A 22,536-nucleotide genomic window follows, 5' to 3' on the forward strand; every position below is an offset into this window, starting at 1 on the left:
GCAACAATTTGTATTTATGCAGTGCCTTTAATCTAAAAAGGTCCAAAAGCACTATATTGAAGCTTTAGAAAATAAAACATGACACCAATCCACTAAATCATATTAGGGTGGATGGCCAAAAGCTTGTCCAAAAGATAGACTTAGAAAGACGCCTTATAAAACAAAAGGCAGAGTAGTGAAGAGTTTTAGGAAAAGAATTCCAGAGCTTAGGGCCCAAGCACATGAAGACAGGGCCACCGATGCTAAAACAACTAAAACAAGGAATTCTCAGACGGGCAGAATTCAATATCAGGAGTTCATCTTGAAAAGTTGTGGGGCTGGAGGAAATTTATAAAAACAGAGGGGGACCAGGACAAGGGTGGATTTGAAAACTAGAATTAAAATTTTAAAATGAAGGCATTGATTAACTGGGTGCTAATGCAGCTGAGCAAGAGCAGGGGTAATGGGTGAACAGGACTTGGTGCGAGTTAGGACATAGGCAGCAGGGTTTAGAATCACTTCAATCTCAGAGGATTGAATCTGGAATGTTAGCCAGGAGTGTATCGCAATAGTCAAGTCTAGAGATAACACAGGAAGAGGGTTCAGCAGGTAAGCTGAGGCACGAGAAGATTGGGTAATGTTAGAGAAGTGGAAAGAGGCAATCCAAGTAATATCATGAATACATGATTGAGAACTCATCTCAGGGGCAATTATGGCCCCAAAGTTGTGAATGGCAAGTGGAGGGATGGTGTCAGCAACTCGGGATTGGAATTTGTGGTGGAGACCACAGACAGCGGCTTCCTAATATTTAACTGGAGGAAAATCTTATCCACACCCTGGACGGCCTACCACCCTCAGTAAACTGGAGGTCTTCCAAAACTCTTTGGTCCATATCCCAACTTGCATCAATTCTGTTTGTCCTCACTACCATACAATGGTTCTGATCAGCAATTTGCATTCCTGTTTTCAAATTCCTTCATGGCTCAGCCTTTGCTATCTGTATAACCTGCTCCAGCCCGTCAACCCTCCTATAACTCTCCTCCAATGCTGACTCTATTTCCCATCCCATTCCGCCCCCACCCCCCTCTCCTTTAAGAGGGATCTCTCAACTTCCCTCATTGACTAGCTTTTGGTCACCTATTTCAATAGTGTGGCTTGGTGTCAAATTTTGTTTGAAAAAGCTTCCATGAAGAGCCTTGGGATGTTCTACTATGTTAGAGCCATACCAGAGATGAAAATTGGCAGTCAGAATGAAGCCATTCATATTTACATGAAGAACTGCAAAAGGAGCTGAACACACGTATGTGACACTGACACCTGATGTTATCATGGTGAGAGTATTAATGTAATTACTGAAGATGGTTGGCCCTAGGACGGTGTCCCAAAAAACTTGGGTTGAGATGAATGGCTGCGGGTCATTGGAAAACACTAACTTTTGTGCCACATATGACTCCAGCCATTGAGCAGTTTTCTATCTGATCTGCACTGACCTCTGTTTTACCAGTGCTTCTGAGTGTCACAGTCAAATTCTCTGTTGATGTCAAAGGCACCTCAGAAATTCAGCTTACATCCCTGGTTGGTAGTCAAGTCTGCAGCCAAGTGGTCCTAACAAAAATTCTAACGGAGCCTCAGTGAGCAGGAGCTATTAGTGGGCAATTGCTGCTTGATATCATTGCTGAGGACTCCTGCATCACTTTTCACATGATTGGGATTAGGTTGATGCGTGTTAAGTCGCCAGGTGACATTTGTGCTGCTTTCTGTGAAGAGTGCACATCGGGATAATTTCCCATTTTGTGCAGATACCAGTGTTGTAGCTGTACTGGAACAACATAGTGAGGGGTATGGTTAATTACCCAAGGAGCAGGAACAGGAGGCCACATGGTCCCTTCAGCCTGATCCACTATTCAATATAGTCATAGCTGATCTTCTACCTCAACTCCACTTTCCTACCTGCTCCCCATTTTCCATGATTCCCTGAGACACCAAGGCCGCGATTCTCCCATTGCAGCCCGCCACTTTTCTGGCGGGTCCGGCCGGGAGACGCACGTCTGCGGCCTTGAACGGGGATTTGCGCGTGCACCGGGAACGCATGCGCATCTCCCAGAGCCGGCAAACAGTCGCCGGCCAGACCATGCTGGAAATCAGCGGGAAGGCAGTTAAGTCATTTAAATCTGTTTTTAATCTATTTTGAAGAATGAAGGGGGGCAATCGGGGCCCCCAGCGGGTTAGGTGGCGGGGGTGCCCCCTGGGCATGGGCACCCTGGCAGTGCCAGCCTGTGCCCCCTGGCACTGCCCAAGGGGCACAGTGCCCATGCCCAGGGGGCACCTTGACACTGCCCACCATTGGGCAGTGCCAGGGGGCAGGGCCTATTGTGGGGAGAGCCTAGATGCGATTGGTGGGGGTGGGGGGTCCCGCTGCCACACTGCATTGGGATTGGTCTGGACTGGAGGGAGGGCAGCGATTGGGGCGGGCGGGGAGGAGTTGACCGGGGTGAGGTGGAATCGCCACTGCTGGGGGGTGGGGCCCGGGCATCGGGGCACTCCGGGACAGAAGGGGGGGGTGGGGTGGGGGGGGGTCAGGGCTGGCCCGGAAATTGTTGTGGGGGCTGCGATCGGGCCATGGGGGGGGCCTGGAGGGGCAGCACTGCGGGGATCCCGGGCTGGCCAGCAAAACTGTCAAAAACTCTGGTGTGAATAGGCCCCGCCCCCAGGGTTTTTAATGAGATTCACGACTGGGACCTCTTCAGTGCACAGAGTGCGGAGATTCAGGTGAGAAGCTGAACTGTCAGAACAGTCGGGATTTAGAACAATTTTCCCTCCAATTCAGCACTTTTGGGAGAATTGCCTCCCCAAATATCTGTCTCAGTCTTAAATATATTCAATGATGGAGCAGCCACAATGCTCTGAAGTAGAAAACTCCAAAATTCCATAACCGCTTGACTAATTTCTCTTCACCTCAGTCCTAAGCCATCAGCCTGTATTGTGACTGTGCTTGTGTTCTAGATTCCCCAGCCAGAGAAACCAGTCTCTCTCAGTCAAATCTCTCAGTCAAGCCCCTTCAAAATATTATAATGTTTCCATAAGGACACCTCTCATTCTTCTAAACTTGAGCGTATAGGCTTAATTTACTCAGCTACTCATCGTGGAGCAGCAGTCACAATGCAGGTTCTAGTGAACCTTCACAGTGCCACCTCCATTGCAAGTATATCCTTCCTTAAATTTGGGTACTAAAACACCATACAGTATTCCAGGTGTGGTCTCACCAAAGTTCTGCATAATTGTCATAAGATGTTTTGGTTCTTGAGCTCCACTGCCCTTGTAAGTAAAGGTAACATGGCTATTTGCCTTCCTGATTGCTCGCTGTATCTGCATGCTAACGTTGCATTCCTTGCATGAATGTACCCTAGCTTCTCTGAATATCAATATTGAAAAGTTTTACACCTGTAAAGAAATGTTGCTTTTCTATTCTTATACATAAGTGAATAACATCAGACTTCCCCACATTATACTCCAGCTGCCACCTTGGTTCACACTCACTTTACCTGTTTATTTACCATGGCTAATCCATCCAACTGACACATCTTTGGACTAAGGGGCAATTTATTATGGTCAACCTGCACATCTTTCGACTGTGGTAGGAAACCGGAGCACCCAGAGGAAACATGGGGAGAACATGCAAACTCCACACAGACGGTTGCCCAAGGCTGGAATCGAACCCAGGTCCTTGGCTCTGTGAGGCAGCAGTGCTAACACTGTGCCACCATGTGCACCCCCCCCCCCCCCCCCCCCCCCCCCCCCCCAAAGATGTGCTGTGGAACGAGTTATGCCTCCAACATAGCTATAATAATAGCAACTACCTGACGAATTGGAAAATTGAACATACTGCCACCATGTTGTGTGGCACCACCACAGTTCTAAATGGGACTTCGAACAGATCTAGCAACTCAAAACTGGGCATCCATGAGGGTCATCAGTAGCAGAGTTGTATACAACCATAATATGTTATTAAGCGTGGGTTTCCTCCGGGTGCTCTGGTTTCCTCCCACAGGCCAAAGATGTGCAGGTTAGGTTGATTGGCCATGCTAAAATTGCCCTTTAGTGTCCTGAGATGCGTAGGTTAGGGGAATTAGCGGGTAAATATGTAAGGAAAGGGGGATTAGGGTCTGGATGGGATTGTGGTCGGTGTTGACTCGATTGGCCAAATGGCATCTTTCTGCACTGTAGGGTTTCTGTGGTCTTCTATGATCTATGTAACCTCAAGGTCTGGCATATGCCCCAGTCGAACATGACCAACAAACCAGGAGATCAACCCAGGTTCAAAGAAGAGTGCAGGTGGATGCATCAGGAATACCTAAAAATGAGGTGTCAAACTGAAGAAGCTACAACACAGGACTACTTGCGTACCATACAATGGAAGCAGCATGCAATAGATAAAGCCAAAAAATGCCAAAACCAATAGCTCCATAGTCCTTCCACATTCAGCTGTGGACAATTAAACAACTGACTGGAGGCGAAGGCCCAACAAATATCCTTATCCTCAATAATGAGGGAGCCCAGCACGCCAGTGCTGGTTGAAGCATTTGCACCCACCTTCAGCCAGAGGTGCAGAATGGATGATCCATCTTGGTCTCCTGCAGAGGGCCAGAGCATCACATATGCCTGTCTGCAGCCAATTTGATTCACTCCAGGTGATATTACAGAACTGATGAAAGCACCAGATACTGCAAAAGTGATGGCTCCCAACAACATTCTAGCAATAGTATTGAAGATTTGTGCTCCAGAACTAGCTGTACCCTTAACTGAGCTTTCCAGTATAGCTGCAACACAGGCAATGTGGAGAATTACCTAGTTATGGCCCATCAACAATAAAGGAGAAATCCTACCAGGCCATTAGTCTATTCTTGATCATCAGTAATGTGGTGGAAGGTGGTGTCAACAGTGAAATCAAGTGGCATTTACAGAGCAACAACCTGCTTACTGGTACTCAGTTTGGGTTCCGCTCAGGCTGTTGAGCTTGCGATCTCATTAAAGCCTTGGCCCAAACAATGACATGACCATTGCTGAAGCCCACACTATCAAACTCCTGGGGCCACCACTGACCAGAAATTGAACTGGACCAGCCATATAATACTGTGGATATAACATCAGGTCAGAGGCTAGGAATTATGTCAAGAGTAACTCACTTCCTGACTCCCCAAAGCCTGTCCACTTATTGACAAGGAGAAATCAGGAGTGTGGTGTAACGTGCTCAATTTGTCTGCATGAGTACAGCTCCAACAACACACAAGGAGGTCAGCATCATCCAGGACAAAGCATCCCATCCATCATCTTCAAAATTCACTTCCTCCACTACCAATGCACAGTGGCAGCCGTGTGTATGTTCTACAAGATGCACTGCAGCAACTAACCAAGGTTTCTTCGGCAGCACCTTCCAAACCTGCAACCTTTATCACTAAGAAAGACAAGGGCAACCGATCATAGAATCCCTACAGTGCAGAAGGAGGTCATTCGGCCCATTGAGCTTGCACTGACAACAACCCCAGCCAGGCCCCATCCCTGTAACTGCATGTATTTTTCCTGCTACACCCTGACACTAAGGGGCAACTTAGCATAGCCAATCAACCTAACCCTCAGAACTTTGGAGTGTGGGAGGAAACTGGAACACCTGGAGGAAACCCATGCAGACATGGGGAGAATGAGCAAAGACAACAGTGACCCGAGTCCAGAATTGAACCGGGTCCCTGGCGCTGTGAGGCAATAGTGCTAACCAGCCTGGGAACCCCATCACCTGCGAGTTCCCCTCCCAGCTCCACGCCATCCTGACTCGTAACTAGATCACCCTTTCTTCACTGTCAGGGAATCAAAATCCTGGAACTCCCTTTCTAAGAGCATTGTTGGTGGACTTACACCTTATGGACTGCAGCAGATCAAGGTGGCAGCTCACCACTGTCTTCTCATAAACAGTTAGGGATGGACAAGATGCTGGCCGAGCTAGTGACACCCACATGCCATGAAAGAATAATAAAAAGCTACAGAAGCTTGTGATGAGACTGAGGACAGAAATGAAGCGGCCAAGCAATGCCTGCACCTGGACATGTACATATCATCAATACGATGTAGGTTGAAGGGAGTACAGTAGAACATGTGATTGGGAAAATACTGTTCAAGTTCCTGTTTCTGGAGTGTAACCAGAAATGTTGGGACCACTTTCAAGGTAGAAATTTGAACTGCAAACACCTGGAAGGAGTTAAACCAATGATTTTTTTCTTAAAATCAATTTTTCTCTCTTAAAATAACACCTTTCCCTTGATCTCTATCCTCCTTCCTACGAACAGATGGTATTCTGTATAACAGAGCTATCATGGAAATAAACATTATTTCTTCAGCAGCCCAACAAGAATCATTACCAAAATAAGCCATCTGCTTTTATATTTGAAACCACATTCTTAATTTTACCAGACTGAGATCAAGAGAAAGTGTTGTCTAAAAGCAACTATATTAAGGCTGCAATCCAAAAATCAAGAACATAGACATTTGGTGACGAAGCTTTAAAACAGCTCAAAACATTACCAATGGAACTTGAACCAACTTGGTTAATTATCTAAAAAAAATCTATATTTTTTGTTTCAGATGCAGAGAGATTTCTAACTATTCAGACTGTGGAGCTCTCCAAAGAACCCATCTATTAGAAAAATTATGCTTTTAAATCTATGAAAGAAATAATTCAAAGGGCAAACCACAAAATGTTCATGCCACGTTAATATCATTGACTATAAATTAGGTGTGAATATGTATTTTTGTGATTTAGTTCATGCAAATTGACTTATTTCCACTTTCATAACAGGGTACCTTATTTTTCTATTACGTTGCTACAGTATAATATAAGAGATGCTCAATTGTTCAAACATAAAAGGGCAGTGTATAACTACCCTGCAAGATTTTCACATGGCACGGTGGCACAGTGGTTAGCACTGCTGCCTCTCAGCGCCAGGGACCTGGGTTCGATTCCCAGCTTGGGTCACGGTCTGTTTGGAGTTTGCATGTTCTCCCAGTGTTTGCATGGGTTTCTTCCGGGTGCTCCAGTTTCCTCCCACAGTCTGAAAGACATGCTGGTTAGGTGCATTGACCCGAACATGGTGCTGGAGTGTAACGACTAGGGGAATTTCAGAGTAACTTCATTGCAGTGTTAATGTAAGCCTTACTTGTGACTAATAAATAAACTTTATTTTACTTCATTTCTGCTCTCTGGGTTAATGCTGAAAGAGCTGGAATGCAGAATAAGCATTTTAAGTTGAAAGACAACTTGTACAATAGGAATAGTTGTACTTCAAACATTAAAAAATGAAATACGTTCCAACAAAATAAACTTGTTGCTTCAACTTCAAAATTTTAGACAGTTACATGGGTAAGATGGGTATAGAGGGATATGGGCCAAATGCGGGCAACTGGTACTAGCTTAGTGGTAAAAACTGGGCGGCACGGACAAGGTGGGTCGAAGGACCTGTTCCATGCTGTAAACTTCTAAGCCTCTATTTAGTTTTAAAGACATGCAGCCAGGTAGTAACTCTCATTACTCAGCAATCCATGACCACTGACTTGAGCTTTTGGGGTTAACAATTAAAAATGGTTTTAAAAACCTGGCCGATTAACAGGAAAACATTTATCAATAACTTTCTGGAATTGGACAAATCCATATTGACCCTCAGGCCAGTGTTGAGCACCACCTCCACTGGAGTCCACGAAACTGCAGAGCCCATCTCCATAAATAGCTTCACCAAGGTTGTTGAGGTCAGAAGCAAACATATAGTCCACCTCACAGGTAACATCATTTTGAGGTAACAAAAATACTTACCATATTTTTCCAATTAGAAAACAAAAATATTACAGCAAATAGAAAGTTAACTCCCAAGATTTTCTTTCTTATTCCAAGTATAACAAACACACCATTATAAATCTAAAATTTGTACCTTGTAATCCTTTTTGATTTGGTCACAGACTTCTTTCTCGTGGTGAATTTCTTTTTCAAATTTTTCCAGGCGCTCACCTAACTGGACAGTTTCTTCTTCAAGTCCAGACTTAGTCTTCAACAGCTCCTCTTTTTCCTTTAGTAGCACTTCAATCCTTTGCTGAATATATAAATTAGAGGTCCAATTTATAATATTGCATCAACAAGCCAACTTCCGTGTTGAAAGAGGAATTCAAATAGGAATCCAAACTTTACAGTAAAGAGTGAAAATCAGATGACGATAACTTTAACATTTCTTGGTTAGCAAGAATTATTTCTGTGAGCTATTTTCTTATCACATTTGTAGTCATACATATAGTATCCTGCAATGATGGTTATAGTACATGCAGATTTAATCAATTTTCACAGCTGCTGTCAACCATTATTGTGGTCATTTCTGGTCTCCCCTTAACTCAGCAGATTCTAAAACAGGCTCAAAACCAAATACTGCTTGGTCAATAATAGGTTAAAAACTAACACAATTTTCACCTTAATCATGTGGTGTTTTAGTTACGAGAACAATGACAGAAGATAGAATTGGTGAAAAGAGATATATAGATGTAGGATGCCCACAGCTACTGTTGCGTAATGTGTTGTCAATCTCATGCTCTAAATGGGTATCATAATTTCCACCTTCGGTTAACTCTAACTGAAGTAAATCATGCTAATTTAGCGTTCAGGCACTGGATCACATTGTACAGAGCACAACTGATACATTCTTCAAACCTGTGAAGTGTTGAGCAGAGACTTAAATAGGTTTTAATGTCAAAAGGTGTTTACACAGCAATGAGAAAGTGAGCCAGCCTTCAGATGTACCTGACTAAAGTCACCCCTATCCAAAATCTTACTAAGCTATTATGGATGCTCTTTTTGCATACAACCAATGCAGATGTTGAACTTGTCTGTGATATCTTCTACAACTGGATGCCCCATTCATTTTTTTTAAAAAAGGAAAAATAGTCATTTGTATTGTTAATGTTGCAAATGCTGCAACAATGGAGTGCATGCTTTAATTCTATTAAGAGCAGCAGATATTAATTGGGGAAAGGTTAGAACAAGAACCAGTTTCCACCTGTGTGGGGAACTATGTGGAAAAGTAGTCTGCACTTATATTACACTGAGTTTTGTGAATAAACCCATGTGAAAGACCGACCGGTTCTAGCTTCTTCCTTTGCCAGATGGATGTTCATTGGAGTAATTATGGGGTGGGCAGCATTTGCAGAAACAACACTCAACAAAGTCAGCGTCTTCAAAAGAGAAGGGCAGAAATGTGCAAAGGTGAAAACGCTCCCATACATATTTTGTGGTTGCCCACATTAGAAAAGCAAGTTAAAACCCTGGAGGTTAATTAACTCACAGCTACATTCATCAGACCCATGACAGAACTTTTTGGGTTAGCCAGGATACTGACATAACTGTAATCTGAGGTCTTTATGCTTGGAGAAATAAAACTCAAGCTTTCTTGTAGCCTACAAAACATTATAGTGAATAAGGCTGTTGCTTGAGGCCTTTTTGTGGAGGTTGGAATAGGCTTCATATTTCTAAAATCTTACGTATCAGAAAATAGCAGACAGCAATTATGGCATATCACTGGGACGTTAAATTAGAATTTAAAACCCAACAACTGGTGTTGACTGGCAGACAAAAAAGTGTCAACTTTACTAAACTGCCTAAGATTACCTTTAGTGGGCCAATGCGAAAGTGACAAGCAGCTAATGAAGAAAATGTTGCTTTATAAAATCTTTTCAAAATGCAAGTAGGTAGACATCAGAACAAGGCCACAAAACATAATTTAACCAAGATGGTATTATGGTGCAAATTGTGTAAATGTTAATCAATTTTTATAACATAAGAAACAGGAGTAGAGCACAGGGCCTATTGAACTTGCTCCGCCTTTCAATACAATTATGGCTGATCATAGAATCCCTACAGTGCAGAAGGCGGCCAATGAGCCCATCAAGCCTGTACTGACAACAATCCCACCGAGGTCCTATCTCCATAACCCCACATACTTACCCTGCTAGTCCCTCTGATACTCAGTGGCAATTTAGCATGGTCAATCAATCTAACCCTCACATCTTTGGACTGTGGGAGGAGACTAATGCACCCGGAGGAAACCCACACAGAAACTAGGACAATGTGCTAACTCCACACAGACAGTGACCTGAGGCCGGAATTGATCTCAGATCCCTGATGCTGTGAGGCAGCAATGCTAATTACTGTGTCACCCTTCAACTTCAATTCCACTTTCCTCTCCACTCTTCATATCCCAATTCACTGGAACACCAAAAATCTGCTCACCTAAATCGAAGATATATTCAATGATGGAGCATCCGAAAGCCTCTGGGATAGAGAATTCAAAATATTCACAACCATTTGGATAAAGTAATTTCTCCTCATCTCAGTCCTAAATGATGAGCCCCTTGAGACTATGGCCCCATGTTTTGGATTCTCCATGGTAGTCATGATGTGGAGATGCCAGCGTTGGACTGGGGTAAGCATAGTAAGAAGTCTCACAACACCAGGTTAAAGTCCAACAGGTTTATTTGGTAGCAAATACCATAAGCTTTCGGAGCGTGCTGCTCCTTCGTCAGATAGAGTGGTCTCTGTTCTCCAACAGTGCACAGACACAGAAATCAAGTTACAGAATACTAATTAGAATGCAAATCTCTACAGCCAGCCAGGTCTTAAAAGGTACAGATAATGTGGTTGGAGGGAACATTAAACACAGGTTAAAGAGATGTGTATTGTCTCCAAGCCGGGGCAAACATCTCTGCAAGCTCCTTCAGAATTTTGTAAATCTTGTGATCACCTCTCCTTTTTCTAAACTCCAGAAAAATAGGTCCATCCTAATGGTGTTTTTTCCATAATAGCTCTAGTTCTGCAAGCACTGGTAATCCTGATATTTCAATCAATATTTGTGTAGCAGCCTTGATGGTGAGTGTTAAGTTATTCAAATGAAGGAACCTCCAAGTTTGATGAGGACTAGATCAATCAGGGATCACTTGACGGCATTCAAAAACTGGATATCTTGGTAGGTTTTCCTCTCCTGCACACCTCTGTCTCCCTACAGCTGCCTCAGCTGAACTATGTAATTAAACATAACTAGGAAGCGAACTTGAGCAATTGATGCCCCACTTTTCACTAACTGCAGGAGAGCTGACATTAACTTATTGTGATAGCTGAAACATTGAGGGGGGAAATAAAGTTCCATCACCCTGCCACCATCTTAGAAAATGACACTTCGCAACTGAGATAGAATCTGTGGAGTGCGTATGACCTTTCATCAGAACCCAAACATCTGCAATATTTTGTTTTAGGGATGCAAGTATCTAGTCTTCTTCTGTGAGCATAGACAAAAGAATATTCTTGATGAATCTCATCTACCCCAGAGAGCTGTGGATGCACATTTACTAAGCGATTCAAGATAGGAGGCTGATACTCAGGGATGTGGGAATGATGCAGAAAGCTGGAGCTAAGTTAACTGCATGATTAATTATGATCTTGTCGGTCTACTCCAGGTCCTATTTCTTATATTCTATTTCATTTGTCCATATAAATGCGAACAGGGATAGTTGTGTGCTCTGGAGCATGAATCCCAAATTCCTGTCCCAAAACCAGGAATGCTGAAGTCAACTATAACCATCCCATTACCTTCTAACAGAGATCTCCATACCTATCGCCTTAACCCAACTGAGGGAGCCAAATTTAACCAAGAGTAGCCCCTAACTGACTAATAGATATGCTTTATTGCAGCACAAAACTAAAATATGTAGAATATTTTGAAAAGTGGGAGTTTTTGTGGTTGGTTGATACAGTTGATAAAACTGAATCCAAAATATTCAATTATATGGACAGCATGGAGCACCAAATCAAGCGACGTAGTCTTTCTACATGTTAAAATAATGTTACAAGTAACTTATCAAAGTTCATGGCAATATTAAAAGAACCAAAAGATTTGAATGATGGTTCTCAAAAGGTGCATTCATAGCCTATGCATTAATGTCTTTTGAGTATTAGAAATGTTTTAACTTACGTATATATTTTTAACTAATTTAATGAAATCTCTATAGGGACAAGATCTAAACATATTCTGTACACTTGGTTGCCACTGCACTTATTTTGAACATTGATATTTAAATAAAAATTGGATACATCCTACCTCAAGAAAACTAGTTTTTGTTGTCACCACCAGCATATCAGAGTTTGCGTCATCTTCCATGGTAAGCAGATCATCTGTGGGAGACGGCACGCGAAACTGAAAAGGTGTGCTTGCTCCTCGGATTTCTCCCTTGTGTGTTACATAGCAAAACTGATAAAATTCCCCATCGTCATTTGGAAGATAGTAACCTGTTACAAGATATAATTTTTTAAGCAAACATTTCTCAACTTTAAATGCCCAATTCACTTAATTTTATTAAGTGTTAATCAGAGAACCATGTTTGTTAATTTCAGTTTCAAATCATGGAAAAATCATTGCATAATATGCATCCACAAAACAATTTGACAGTAATTGCTTTTAAACTAAACCAGCACAGAAACATCCAGAGAATGCACTGTGAAATACATGAGCAAATTCAACTCCAGATGCTGCCCAACCTGCTCAGTATTTCCAGCATTTGCTGTTTATATTTCAACTTTAGATCAATGCAGTATTTTAGCTCATGCTAGAGAAGTAACTTTTTTTTTTAAAAACCACATAGTTCTGAATTCTATCAAGTGTTTGACTTTGCTTACCTTGGAAAACGATGACACGATTAAATGAAATTCCTTCTGCATAATTTTCTGGTACTTGAGACCACAGAAACGTATAGTAATCGCGAGCAGTGCTCCAACCAACCTAACCACACAAAAAAATAAATGAACCACTCAATATTCATGTTCCATATACTGTACCTTCTAAGTATTACCAACAAGTGCGCATTTCTAAGAATATCTAAGTGATATATTTCCAAACTTCTGTTTAACAACAAACATACTTTTTGCAATACTGAAAGTTAATGAATAGAGTTAAAAAATGTCAAATAAACTTTAAAACAGTAGCATAAGGAGTCAGGCCTAGGAGCAGGAGTAGGCCATTCAGCTCTTCGAGCTTACTCCTCTATTCAATAAGAATATGACTGATCTGGTTGCATCTCAAACTCCACTTTGCATTTTTCCCCTCATAATCCTTGACTCCTGCCTGTCAAAATTCGGCCCAACTCCACCTTGAATAAATTTATGGCCAGCTTTCTGCAGTGGGGAAGAGAATTCCACAGACTAATACATGTTTGACACAAAAAAATTCTCATCTCCATCTTATATAGTAGACCTCATATTCTTAAACCTTGTCCCCGGTTCTAGTTTGCCTACAAATGGAAGCATCTTTCCGCCATCCACACTATCAACTCCCCTCAAAATCTTATGATCAATAAGACCACACCTCATTCATCTAAACACCAATGGATATAGGTCCAACTTTTTTCATAAGTCCTCCATCCCGTTTGATAAGATGCCCCATAAAAGGCTACTGAAGAAGATTAGGGCACACGGAGTTGGGGGTAGTGTGTTAAAGTGGATTGGGGACTGGCTATCCGACAGGAAGCAAAGAGTCGGAATAAATGGGTGTTTTTCCGGTTGGAGGAAGGTAACTAGTGGCGTGCCGCAGGGATCGGTACTCGGGCCGCAACTATTTACCATTTATATAGATGATCTGGAGGAGGGGACGGAGTGTAGGGTAACGAAGTTTGCAGACGACACAAAGATAAGTGGAAAAGTGAATCGTGTGGAGGACGGAGAAGATCTGCAGAGAGATTTGGACAGGCTGAGTGAGTGGGCGAGGATATGGCAAATGGAGTATAACGTTGAGAAATGCGAGGTTATACACTTTGGAGGAAATAATAACAAATGGGATTACTATCTCAATGGAAACAAATTAAAACATGCTACCGTGCAAAGGGACCTGGGGGTCCTTGTGCATGAGACGCAAAAGCCCAGTCTGCAGGTACAACAGGTGATCAAGAAGGCAAATGGGATGTTGGCCTATATTGCGAAGGGGATAGAATATAAAAGCAGGGATGTCTTGATGCACCTGTACAGGGCATTGGTGAGGCCGCAGCTGGAATACTGTGTGCAGTATTGGTCCCCTTATATGAGGAAGGATATATTGGCATTGGAGGGAGTGCAGAGAAGGTTCACCAGGTTGATACCGGAGATGAGGGGTTTGGATTATGAGGAGAGGCTGAGGAGATTGGGTTTGTACTCGTTGGAGTTTAGAAGGATGAGGGGGGATCTTATGGAGACTTATAAGATAATGCGGGGGCTGGATAGGGTGGAGGCGGAGAGATTCTTTCCACTTAGTAAGGAAGTTAAAACTAGAGGACACAGCCTCAAAATAAAGGGGGGTCGGTTTAAGACAGAGTTGAGGAGGAACTTCTTCTCCCAGAGGGTGGTGAATCTCTGGAATTCTCTGCCCACTGAGGTGGTGGAGGCTACCTCGCTGAATATGTTTAAAGCGCGGATGGATGGATTCCTGATCGGTAAGGGAATTAAGGGTTATGGGGATCAGGCGGGTAAGTGGTACTGATCCACGTCAGATCAGCCATGATCTTATTGAATGGCGGGGCAGGCTCGAGGGGCTAGATGGCCTACTCCTGCTCCTATTTCTTATGTTCTTATGTTCTTATGTTCTTATCCCAGGAATGAGTCGAGTGATGCTGCTCTAAACTGGTTCTAATTATTTTTTTCAAATAAGGAACTGCATATAGTATTCCAGATGTGGTCTCACCACAACCCTCTATGGCTGCAGTAAATTTTCTCTACTTTTACATTCCACTCCTCTTGCAATAAAGGCCAACATTCCATTTGCCTTCCTAATCACTTGTTGTGCCTGAAAACTAAGTTTGAGGTTCATGAATCAGGACATTATCTAGATGTGTATTATTCAATACTAATAAATGTAAATTCCAAAAACACCCATGTGTGTATGGCTAACCCATATTGAGTTAGGACCAATAAGAACTGTGATTAACACACAGTTTTATGGCCAACTATATAACTCTGTACAGCAAAAGCAAATATAACCTATCCATAAGACATCCCTGTCAATGGAAATCAATTTAAAAGTATGCTCTGTACTTCGTAGTATTTAAATATGCTTCAGGTAATATTTAATATATACATTATTCAGTCTTACTTCATCTATATGTATTTACTATGAATTGAGCATCAATTGAAAATAAACTCAAAGAGGAGCACTTGCCTATTTTAGCTAAATAATTCCATAAGACATCAACATTATTCATGTGTATAGGTCATGAGTGCTTCTAGGGATTTTTTCTGAGTACCAGTGCAAAACTGCAAGGATGAATTGGATTCCCTGAAGTTTTTCAAACTTGGAGAAGAGATTGCCTATCAGCTCCATCAGCTTTTTCTGAAAATCTGGGAAAAGAAATTCCTGTTGTCGTCATTGCCACTGTCTTCAAGAAAGGAGACAAATGAGGAAACATCATTCGTGGAACTTCAGATGGCAATGACGTCATCATCTCCATGCTCTCAGAAGAGATTCTCCAAGCCATATTTGACAACTTCGCAGAAGCGTACTAAAGAATCTATCTCAGCCTCAACCTCAAGAAGACTCAGGTCCTTTACCAACCTGTCCAGCACAAGATCTGGTCTCTCCCTCCATCAGGATCAACGGAGAAACCCTCCCAAACATGGAACATTTTGCCTACGCGGAGAACCACCTCTCATCTAAGGTTGACATCGATGCAGTGATCCAACATTGTATCCAATTGGCGAGTGATATCTTTGGATGCCTAAGGACGAGAGTCTTCAACGAACACAACATTTGTGTTGACACCAAGGTCCTCATGTACAAGGCAGTTGTCCTGCCAAGTCTGTTATATGGCTCAGAAACAAACTACATACAGACGCCACCTCAGGGCCCTGAAGAGGTACCATCAACACTTCTGAGACAGATTCTCTGCATCAGCTGGGAGGACAGGCATACCAACATCAATGTCCTTGAAGGAGTCAAGAGTATCAGCATCCAGGCCATGATCATCCAAAGCCAACTCCACTGGGTTGGCCATGTGTGTTAGAGTCCCAAATCAAATCTTCAGCCAGCTCAAGGATAGCTCCCGAACAACAGGGCAATGAAAGTGCTTTAAAGACATCCTGAAGGCTTACCTCAAGAAATGCAACATATACATCAACGCTTGGGTGACACTTGCTCAGATGAGAGCTAGTTGAAGGAACCTCCTGACTGCAGGGACACAATTCTTCAAAGGACACCCAAAGGCAAGAGGAGGCCTGGAAAAGGAGCCCAAATCCAAAAACCGATTCCATCTGTTGGAAACTTCTGCCAAGTGTGCAGGCAAAGATGTGGCATTAGGATTGGGCTCATCAGCCATGGAAGGAGCTACAGAGCCCATGACTAATAACACAGTTTCTTAGGTGGTCAATCATTCTCGTTAGCGAGTGAGCGCTGAAGACAACGACAACAGTCCCACCATCCAATTGTTTCTTAAATGCTTCCTGGGTTCATCACCAGTACAGGGAGCAGTTGAGTTGAATAGTGTAGAGGAAACTGGATAAACATATGAGGGAGAAGGGAATAAAAAGGTTATGCTGATAGAGTGAGGAGGGATGCAAAAAGGTTCAAGTGGAACAGAAACGTCAGCACGGTTTGGTTGACTTGAATGTCCTATTAGTTAATTTCACAGCTTCAAATCATGGAAAAATTGTGGCTATTTCACATGATTCATCATTTTTGGTGTGTAAAAGGACTTGTTCTCCACCTTCAATATTTTTAAAATTGGTTTGAAACATCTTTTTTTTGCACCACTCTTGGCTAGGGGTCCTAATTCTCTAGATTTACTCTGTGACCAGTACACAAAATGTGGTCTGATTATACATTTTGAGCAGAATTTCTTCCCAATTGTATTCCTGGCTGTTCAGTATAGCATTCAAATTGCATCATCAATTGCTGCTCAGCAGTGGTACTTGCAACATATATAAAAGACCCTCAAACTTCATTAATAATGTTGAAATAGCTGAATGGAGTACTTATATTGCATACTTCATTTTAATAAGCAGCATTTTATCACCTGACCATGTTGAATGCCCATCTACTTTTAACATCAATGTAAAACAATAATCACATTTGGGATTTAAGCCATAAAATTCTGATGGAAAAGATGACGAGGAAAGGAGTTAAATAAGAACGATGAATTATTTTCCCCCTCTACTTGTTGAAATTAATTCTTCAATCCATGTTCTTTTTCAAATGTTCTCTTGTCCCATAAACATATCAAGGGACCTTCTCAACTCCTTCTACGATCTACAACAACATTATCCAATACATTAGGCACAACCCACATGTGACGAACTGGAAATACAGCTAATTATAAAAAAAGAGTAATAAACACTGCCATCAGACTGGTGATCTCAATATGCATATTCACAATAGATATACAACTTTAACCTTTGTGCATTTGCTAATTAAAATCGGAGAATCTTAAGCAACGTATGCAAGTTCTTTGATCACTATGGGTGCTTTACTTCTTTGGTTATTGAATGATGGCAGATGTCTGATTCGTGAATTTGTACACCTAACTGAGAATGCATACAAAGTATTTATTATTATTGCATTTAGTCATTTCTGTTGAACATCACTGATTGACTATGTATCACTAATTATAAACTTTACACTGCTATTCCTCAGTAAATATTCCAATTATTCAAAAGAATTTCAAAATGAAAACAAAATTCCAATCTCAATAGGTCACTAAAAAAATTCTCAAGGGGCAGCATGGTGGCACAGTGGTTAGCACTGCTGCCTCACAGCACCAGGGACCGGAGTTCAATTCCTCAGATGACTGTGTGGAGTTTGCATGCTCTCCCGATGTCTGCGTGGGTTTCCTCCGAGTGCTCCGGTTTCCTCCCACAGTTCAATAATGTGCGGGCCATGCTCAATTGTCCCTTAATGTCAGGGAGATTAGCAGGATAAATACATGGGGTTACAGGGATAAGGCCTGGGTGGAATTGTTGTCGATGCGGGCTTGATGGGCCGAATGGCCTCTTTCTGCACTGTAGGGATTCTATGATTGTGTGATAAAACTAAGAAATTGAAATTTAAAAATATACCTCAAATAGAAAAAAAATGTCTAGACTAAACGTCAGAGCTAAAGAAAAGGTAACACAGTTCTGGTCCAGAGGATAAACTATTTTATTGCTGTGTTGAGATTAAATAAAGACTTTTGTGACATCACCTATTGAATGTTACAACTATGCACACTACAACAGCTTGTGATTTATTGAACATTATTTGGTGTCCTGGGTGACTACAATGTAGCTCCTTATTTCAGGTCAGGACAATCAACTGTGGCGTTATGTGGTTTCTCAATCAAAAACAGAAATAAATGCAATAAAAATAGCAGATTCAAATAGCCCTACTTTTATGCATTTTCTCATAAGATTTACACTGACAAATAAAACAGTTCACCTGGCCACTCAACTATAGGATGGTTTTGTAGCACTGTAAAAAAAAAGAATGGAAGGAGAAATAACTGAAAAAGAAGAGAATAACTATGAACACACAAAATAGTTTAGCAATTTTGCGGAGAGGATGCAAAGATACATTTTTCTTATTTTTCTCCAACCTTTTGGTTCATCACTCTACATGTTCCTGGGTTGAAGGCTCCACTTTTGCCCTTCTTCACCTTTTCACTGCTGTTAAGCACTAACATAAGAATTCTTACTCAAATAAGTTGAATCAAGACCAAATACTTATGCATGAAGCTAATTCAAAACAATTAGCTATGCCTTACATCTAAGTCACACTTTCATCACTTCATGAGGACACCCTGATAATTATTTTAAAGTTTCTATTTTACCGACATCAAAGAATGGTGTTACAGCTTTGACAGGTTTAGCTGAACATTTACTAGTTACAGGCCACATCATTTCTTTTGATCTTCCGTGTAACAGCTCCTACTATCATAAACACTCATAATCCACAAGAGAAAGCTGGTCTTCAACTGAACAAGTGTTAATTCCAAATTAAATGAACCTCAAACCAACAATTACTGCAATGCCTATTAAATGAAACGCATTTAAGAAGCCTTTCAGCTAATTGCTCCCTTGTCGCAACAGCTAACCGAGCAGGCTTTGCTACATTCTAAGAGGACTTCATAAAAGTGTATTAATAAAGGCAATTCTTTTGCAATTCTTTTTGACATTTGAATTCGTTACATTTAATTTATTGCTACAATATGGAAGGAATTGAACAGTAGATTTGTTTAAAGCACAGATTTGTAAGCACATATTCATGTTATTTACCTAGTTTTATTTATCATAGCAACGGTTAATTGCATTTTGAAAACATACACCTCTGATTGTAACAAATAACTCGCTTATTTTAAATTTTCACCATTGCCTATTTGCATTTGGTAAACAAATATTAATAATGAAAACTGATTTAAATAACAGTTCTGATCTCATAAATACAGTCACTTCTCTATGCAGGTGATAAGAGTGGGTATAAAGTGACAGCTGCAAGGTGATGACTACTTTTTTATAGGATCATTTAAAATCTATCTGAATTGCACTGAAACTCACAGCTGCATCCAGCTCAGCACATTAACAATATACATACATACTTGGCTTGAGGGGTAAAAGGTGATGACAACTTGCTAATCCCACATCTCTAAGAATTACAAAAAGAGATCTTCAATGAAAGGCCAGATTTCACGTCAACATCATTGGACCTTATCAGAACGGTGACAACATTGTCAAAAATGATTGCTTGTTAAAACTCTTCTAGGGACTGAACTTATTTTTCTATGTTTCTATGGCCTAAAAGGTAGGGATATGTTCGGCACAGCTTGTGGGGCCGAAGGGCCTGTTTTGTGCTGTAGTTTTTCTATGTTTCTATAATCACAGATGGAATTTTAACTGCTGCACCAAATCACAAACCAATGCCCCACTAACATCTTTCATAAAAGTATTAAACAGTAAAATAGCAGTGAAGGAATTGAATGTTATTTTTAATTTCTGTACACATTTTTCAATTGATTTTCACTGTCAATTTATCAAATATGGGAGGAATAGAAAAAAAACAGACCACGAACCAAAACAGAAAATGCCATAAATACGCATATTGGCCAGCATCCATAAAGGAATAAAGTTTTGAATTTACACCCTTCAGAAATGATGACTATTAGTTAAACAGAATAATTCTCACACATCTGTCTCCATAGCACACAGCCTTCTAATTCTGTATGGAAAATATACTCAATATATTTAAAATGCAAAAGATTAAACTTTGCAGTTTTTTGTACTTCTCCGCCTTCTTAAAGTTCCTTTTTTAACAAATGCTTTTAACTGTCAGTTACACAGTTTTTGCACATTGTGAGATATTGGGGGCAGGGGAGGTTGATCAATCAATGGTGGGCATTCTCCAGCACATCTTTTGGTACCCCCCAGTTACAGCGCCGAGCCTGCACTACTTGTATCACCCGACCTTGTGTGCAGCCTATCTAGAACCGTAAAAATGTTCACAAATGTTCACAATTTTCTAATAATAAAATTCACAATCAATATTACGTGTGCAAATCAAAAGCCCAAACCCTTGCTATCAATGACAAATAAAACAAATGTTTCTGATTTTTAAAACTATACTTAAAACACCTTTCCACATGTTATCATAGTTATCAAAGAGCTACAGTGCAAAAGGAGGCCATTTGGCCCATCAAGCCTGCAGCAACAACAATCCCACACAGGTCCTGTCCTATCCCCGTAACCCAACATATTTGCTCTCCTAATCCCCCTGACATTAAGGGGCAATCTATCATGGCCAATCAACCTAACCCGCACATGTTTAGACTGTGGGAGGAAACCAGAACACCCGGAGGAAACCCACGCAGACACGGGGAGAATGCGCAAACTCCACACAGAGAGTCACCCAAGGCCCAGAATTGAACCAAGGTCCCTGGCGCTATGAGGCAGCAGTGCTAACCACTGTGCAACCGTGCCGCCCATGATATTCGTAGTCTACTGTGGCATTGTTCATTGTAGCCACAACCTGCAGCATGGTTACATTTACTGCAATCCTGCAGCAGGATAAATCACAGGAACATGATAGGGTGGATGCAAAGTGTTTCCACCTAGAGGGAAGAACAAACACTAGACATCAATTTAAGGTAGTTACCAAGAAATCAAACAGGGAATTGAGAAGGAACTTCACTGAGAGCGCGATGAGCATGTGGAATTCACCACCATAAGGAGTAGTTGAGGTAAATTGTATAGATGCATTTAAAGCAGTTGTTTCCAAAATGTGGGCTGTGATCCCACAAGAATAGCAGAGATAGTGTTTGGGCCATGAGTAAACTTTCCCCTTAGCACCAAGGCCCAAGTGGCATCCAGTCCTACCCTGACCCTGAATGTCTCCAGATCTTGGGTATTTTGTCAACCATTTAAAAAATGTCACCTGTAGGATCATAGCTGTACACTGGCCTGGGGTTTCAGAACTACTGCGCCTCCCCTGGCTAATTGACCTGCGTGTAAGAGAGGGATTGAATACACTGTTTGTGCACGTATGTGTGTGTGTATGTGTGTGTTTTAATCTATAAGTACACGAAATTTAATCATATACTTAATGTTGTAATGCTATATGACCGCTGTTTTGTTAATGATTGTGGTCACGTTAATTTTCAAATGTTAAAATGAGGTCAACATTGGATAGTAGTTCAGGAATAATAGATTTAAGGGGAGGCCAGTTAAACGAATAAAGGAGAAGGGAATGGAGAGTTATACTGAGAGTGGGTTCCTCCAGATGCTCCAGTTTCCTCCCACACTCCAAAGATGTGCGGGTTAGGTCGATTAGCCATGCTAAATTGATCCTTAGTGTCGGGGGGCTATCAGGGTAAATATGTGGGGTTATGGGGATAGGGCCTGGGTGGGATTGCTGTTGGCGCAGGCTAGATGGGCCAAATGATCTCCTTCTGCACTGTAGGTGTTCTATGAGTTAGTTGAGGCGGCATAAAGTCAAATGGCTTGTTTCTATGCTGAATATTTCAGGCGATTCCATGTAAAGTCTAATAAAAGTTTCACCATAGCTAAAGTACAACAAATTGATTAAAAGAATGCAATAATAACCGGCCTATCATACCCACCTTACAGCTACTGAAGATTATTATATTTGGAGATAATATTCATAATACTATTTAAGAACTACTTAGCAACTACTGTACCCAAAATAGTCTTTTATTTCTCAGTTATTTATTGGGTCCTAAAAGCTTTATATCTCTTCATTTCCCACATATATTTTAATGCTGGATAAAAACCAAGATTCACATATTGTTGGGCCCATGTGCCATCCTGATCCATTGCTGAATTGGTGTTGATTTGGCGAGAAAGCACTGACTCTGAACACATGTGGCTCAACTGGGATCAAACATCAGTAACCCTCAAATATAAATTTAATGTAACCATCAATTTTTGGACTCCTTAAACTGTATAAAACACGCCGAAAAGAGCCATGCTTCGTTCCCGCAACACTTCTGTCCCAC

The 22,536-nt window shown here is 41.4% G+C and overlaps 1 protein-coding gene across 1 annotated transcript in view; it reads right to left on the reverse strand.

Moving 5' to 3' along the window:
• Positions 1–22,536, reverse strand: part of tax1bp1b (Tax1 (human T-cell leukemia virus type I) binding protein 1b) — a 137,053-nt gene that overhangs the window by 89,245 nt on the left and 25,272 nt on the right. Inside the window, exons 3-5 of the mRNA XM_078239869.1 lie at positions 12,722–12,824; positions 12,147–12,334; positions 7,947–8,105 (exon numbers count right to left, since the gene is read on the reverse strand). Of these exons, the coding sequence (XP_078095995.1) occupies positions 7,947–8,105; positions 12,147–12,334; positions 12,722–12,824 (450 nt within the window). The remainder of the gene's footprint in view (positions 1–7,946; positions 8,106–12,146; positions 12,335–12,721; positions 12,825–22,536) is intronic.

Source organism: Mustelus asterias, chromosome 2 (assembly GCF_964213995.1).
Source record: "Mustelus asterias chromosome 2, sMusAst1.hap1.1, whole genome shotgun sequence".
In the NCBI taxonomy this organism is placed as follows: Eukaryota; Metazoa; Chordata; class Chondrichthyes; order Carcharhiniformes; family Triakidae; genus Mustelus; species Mustelus asterias.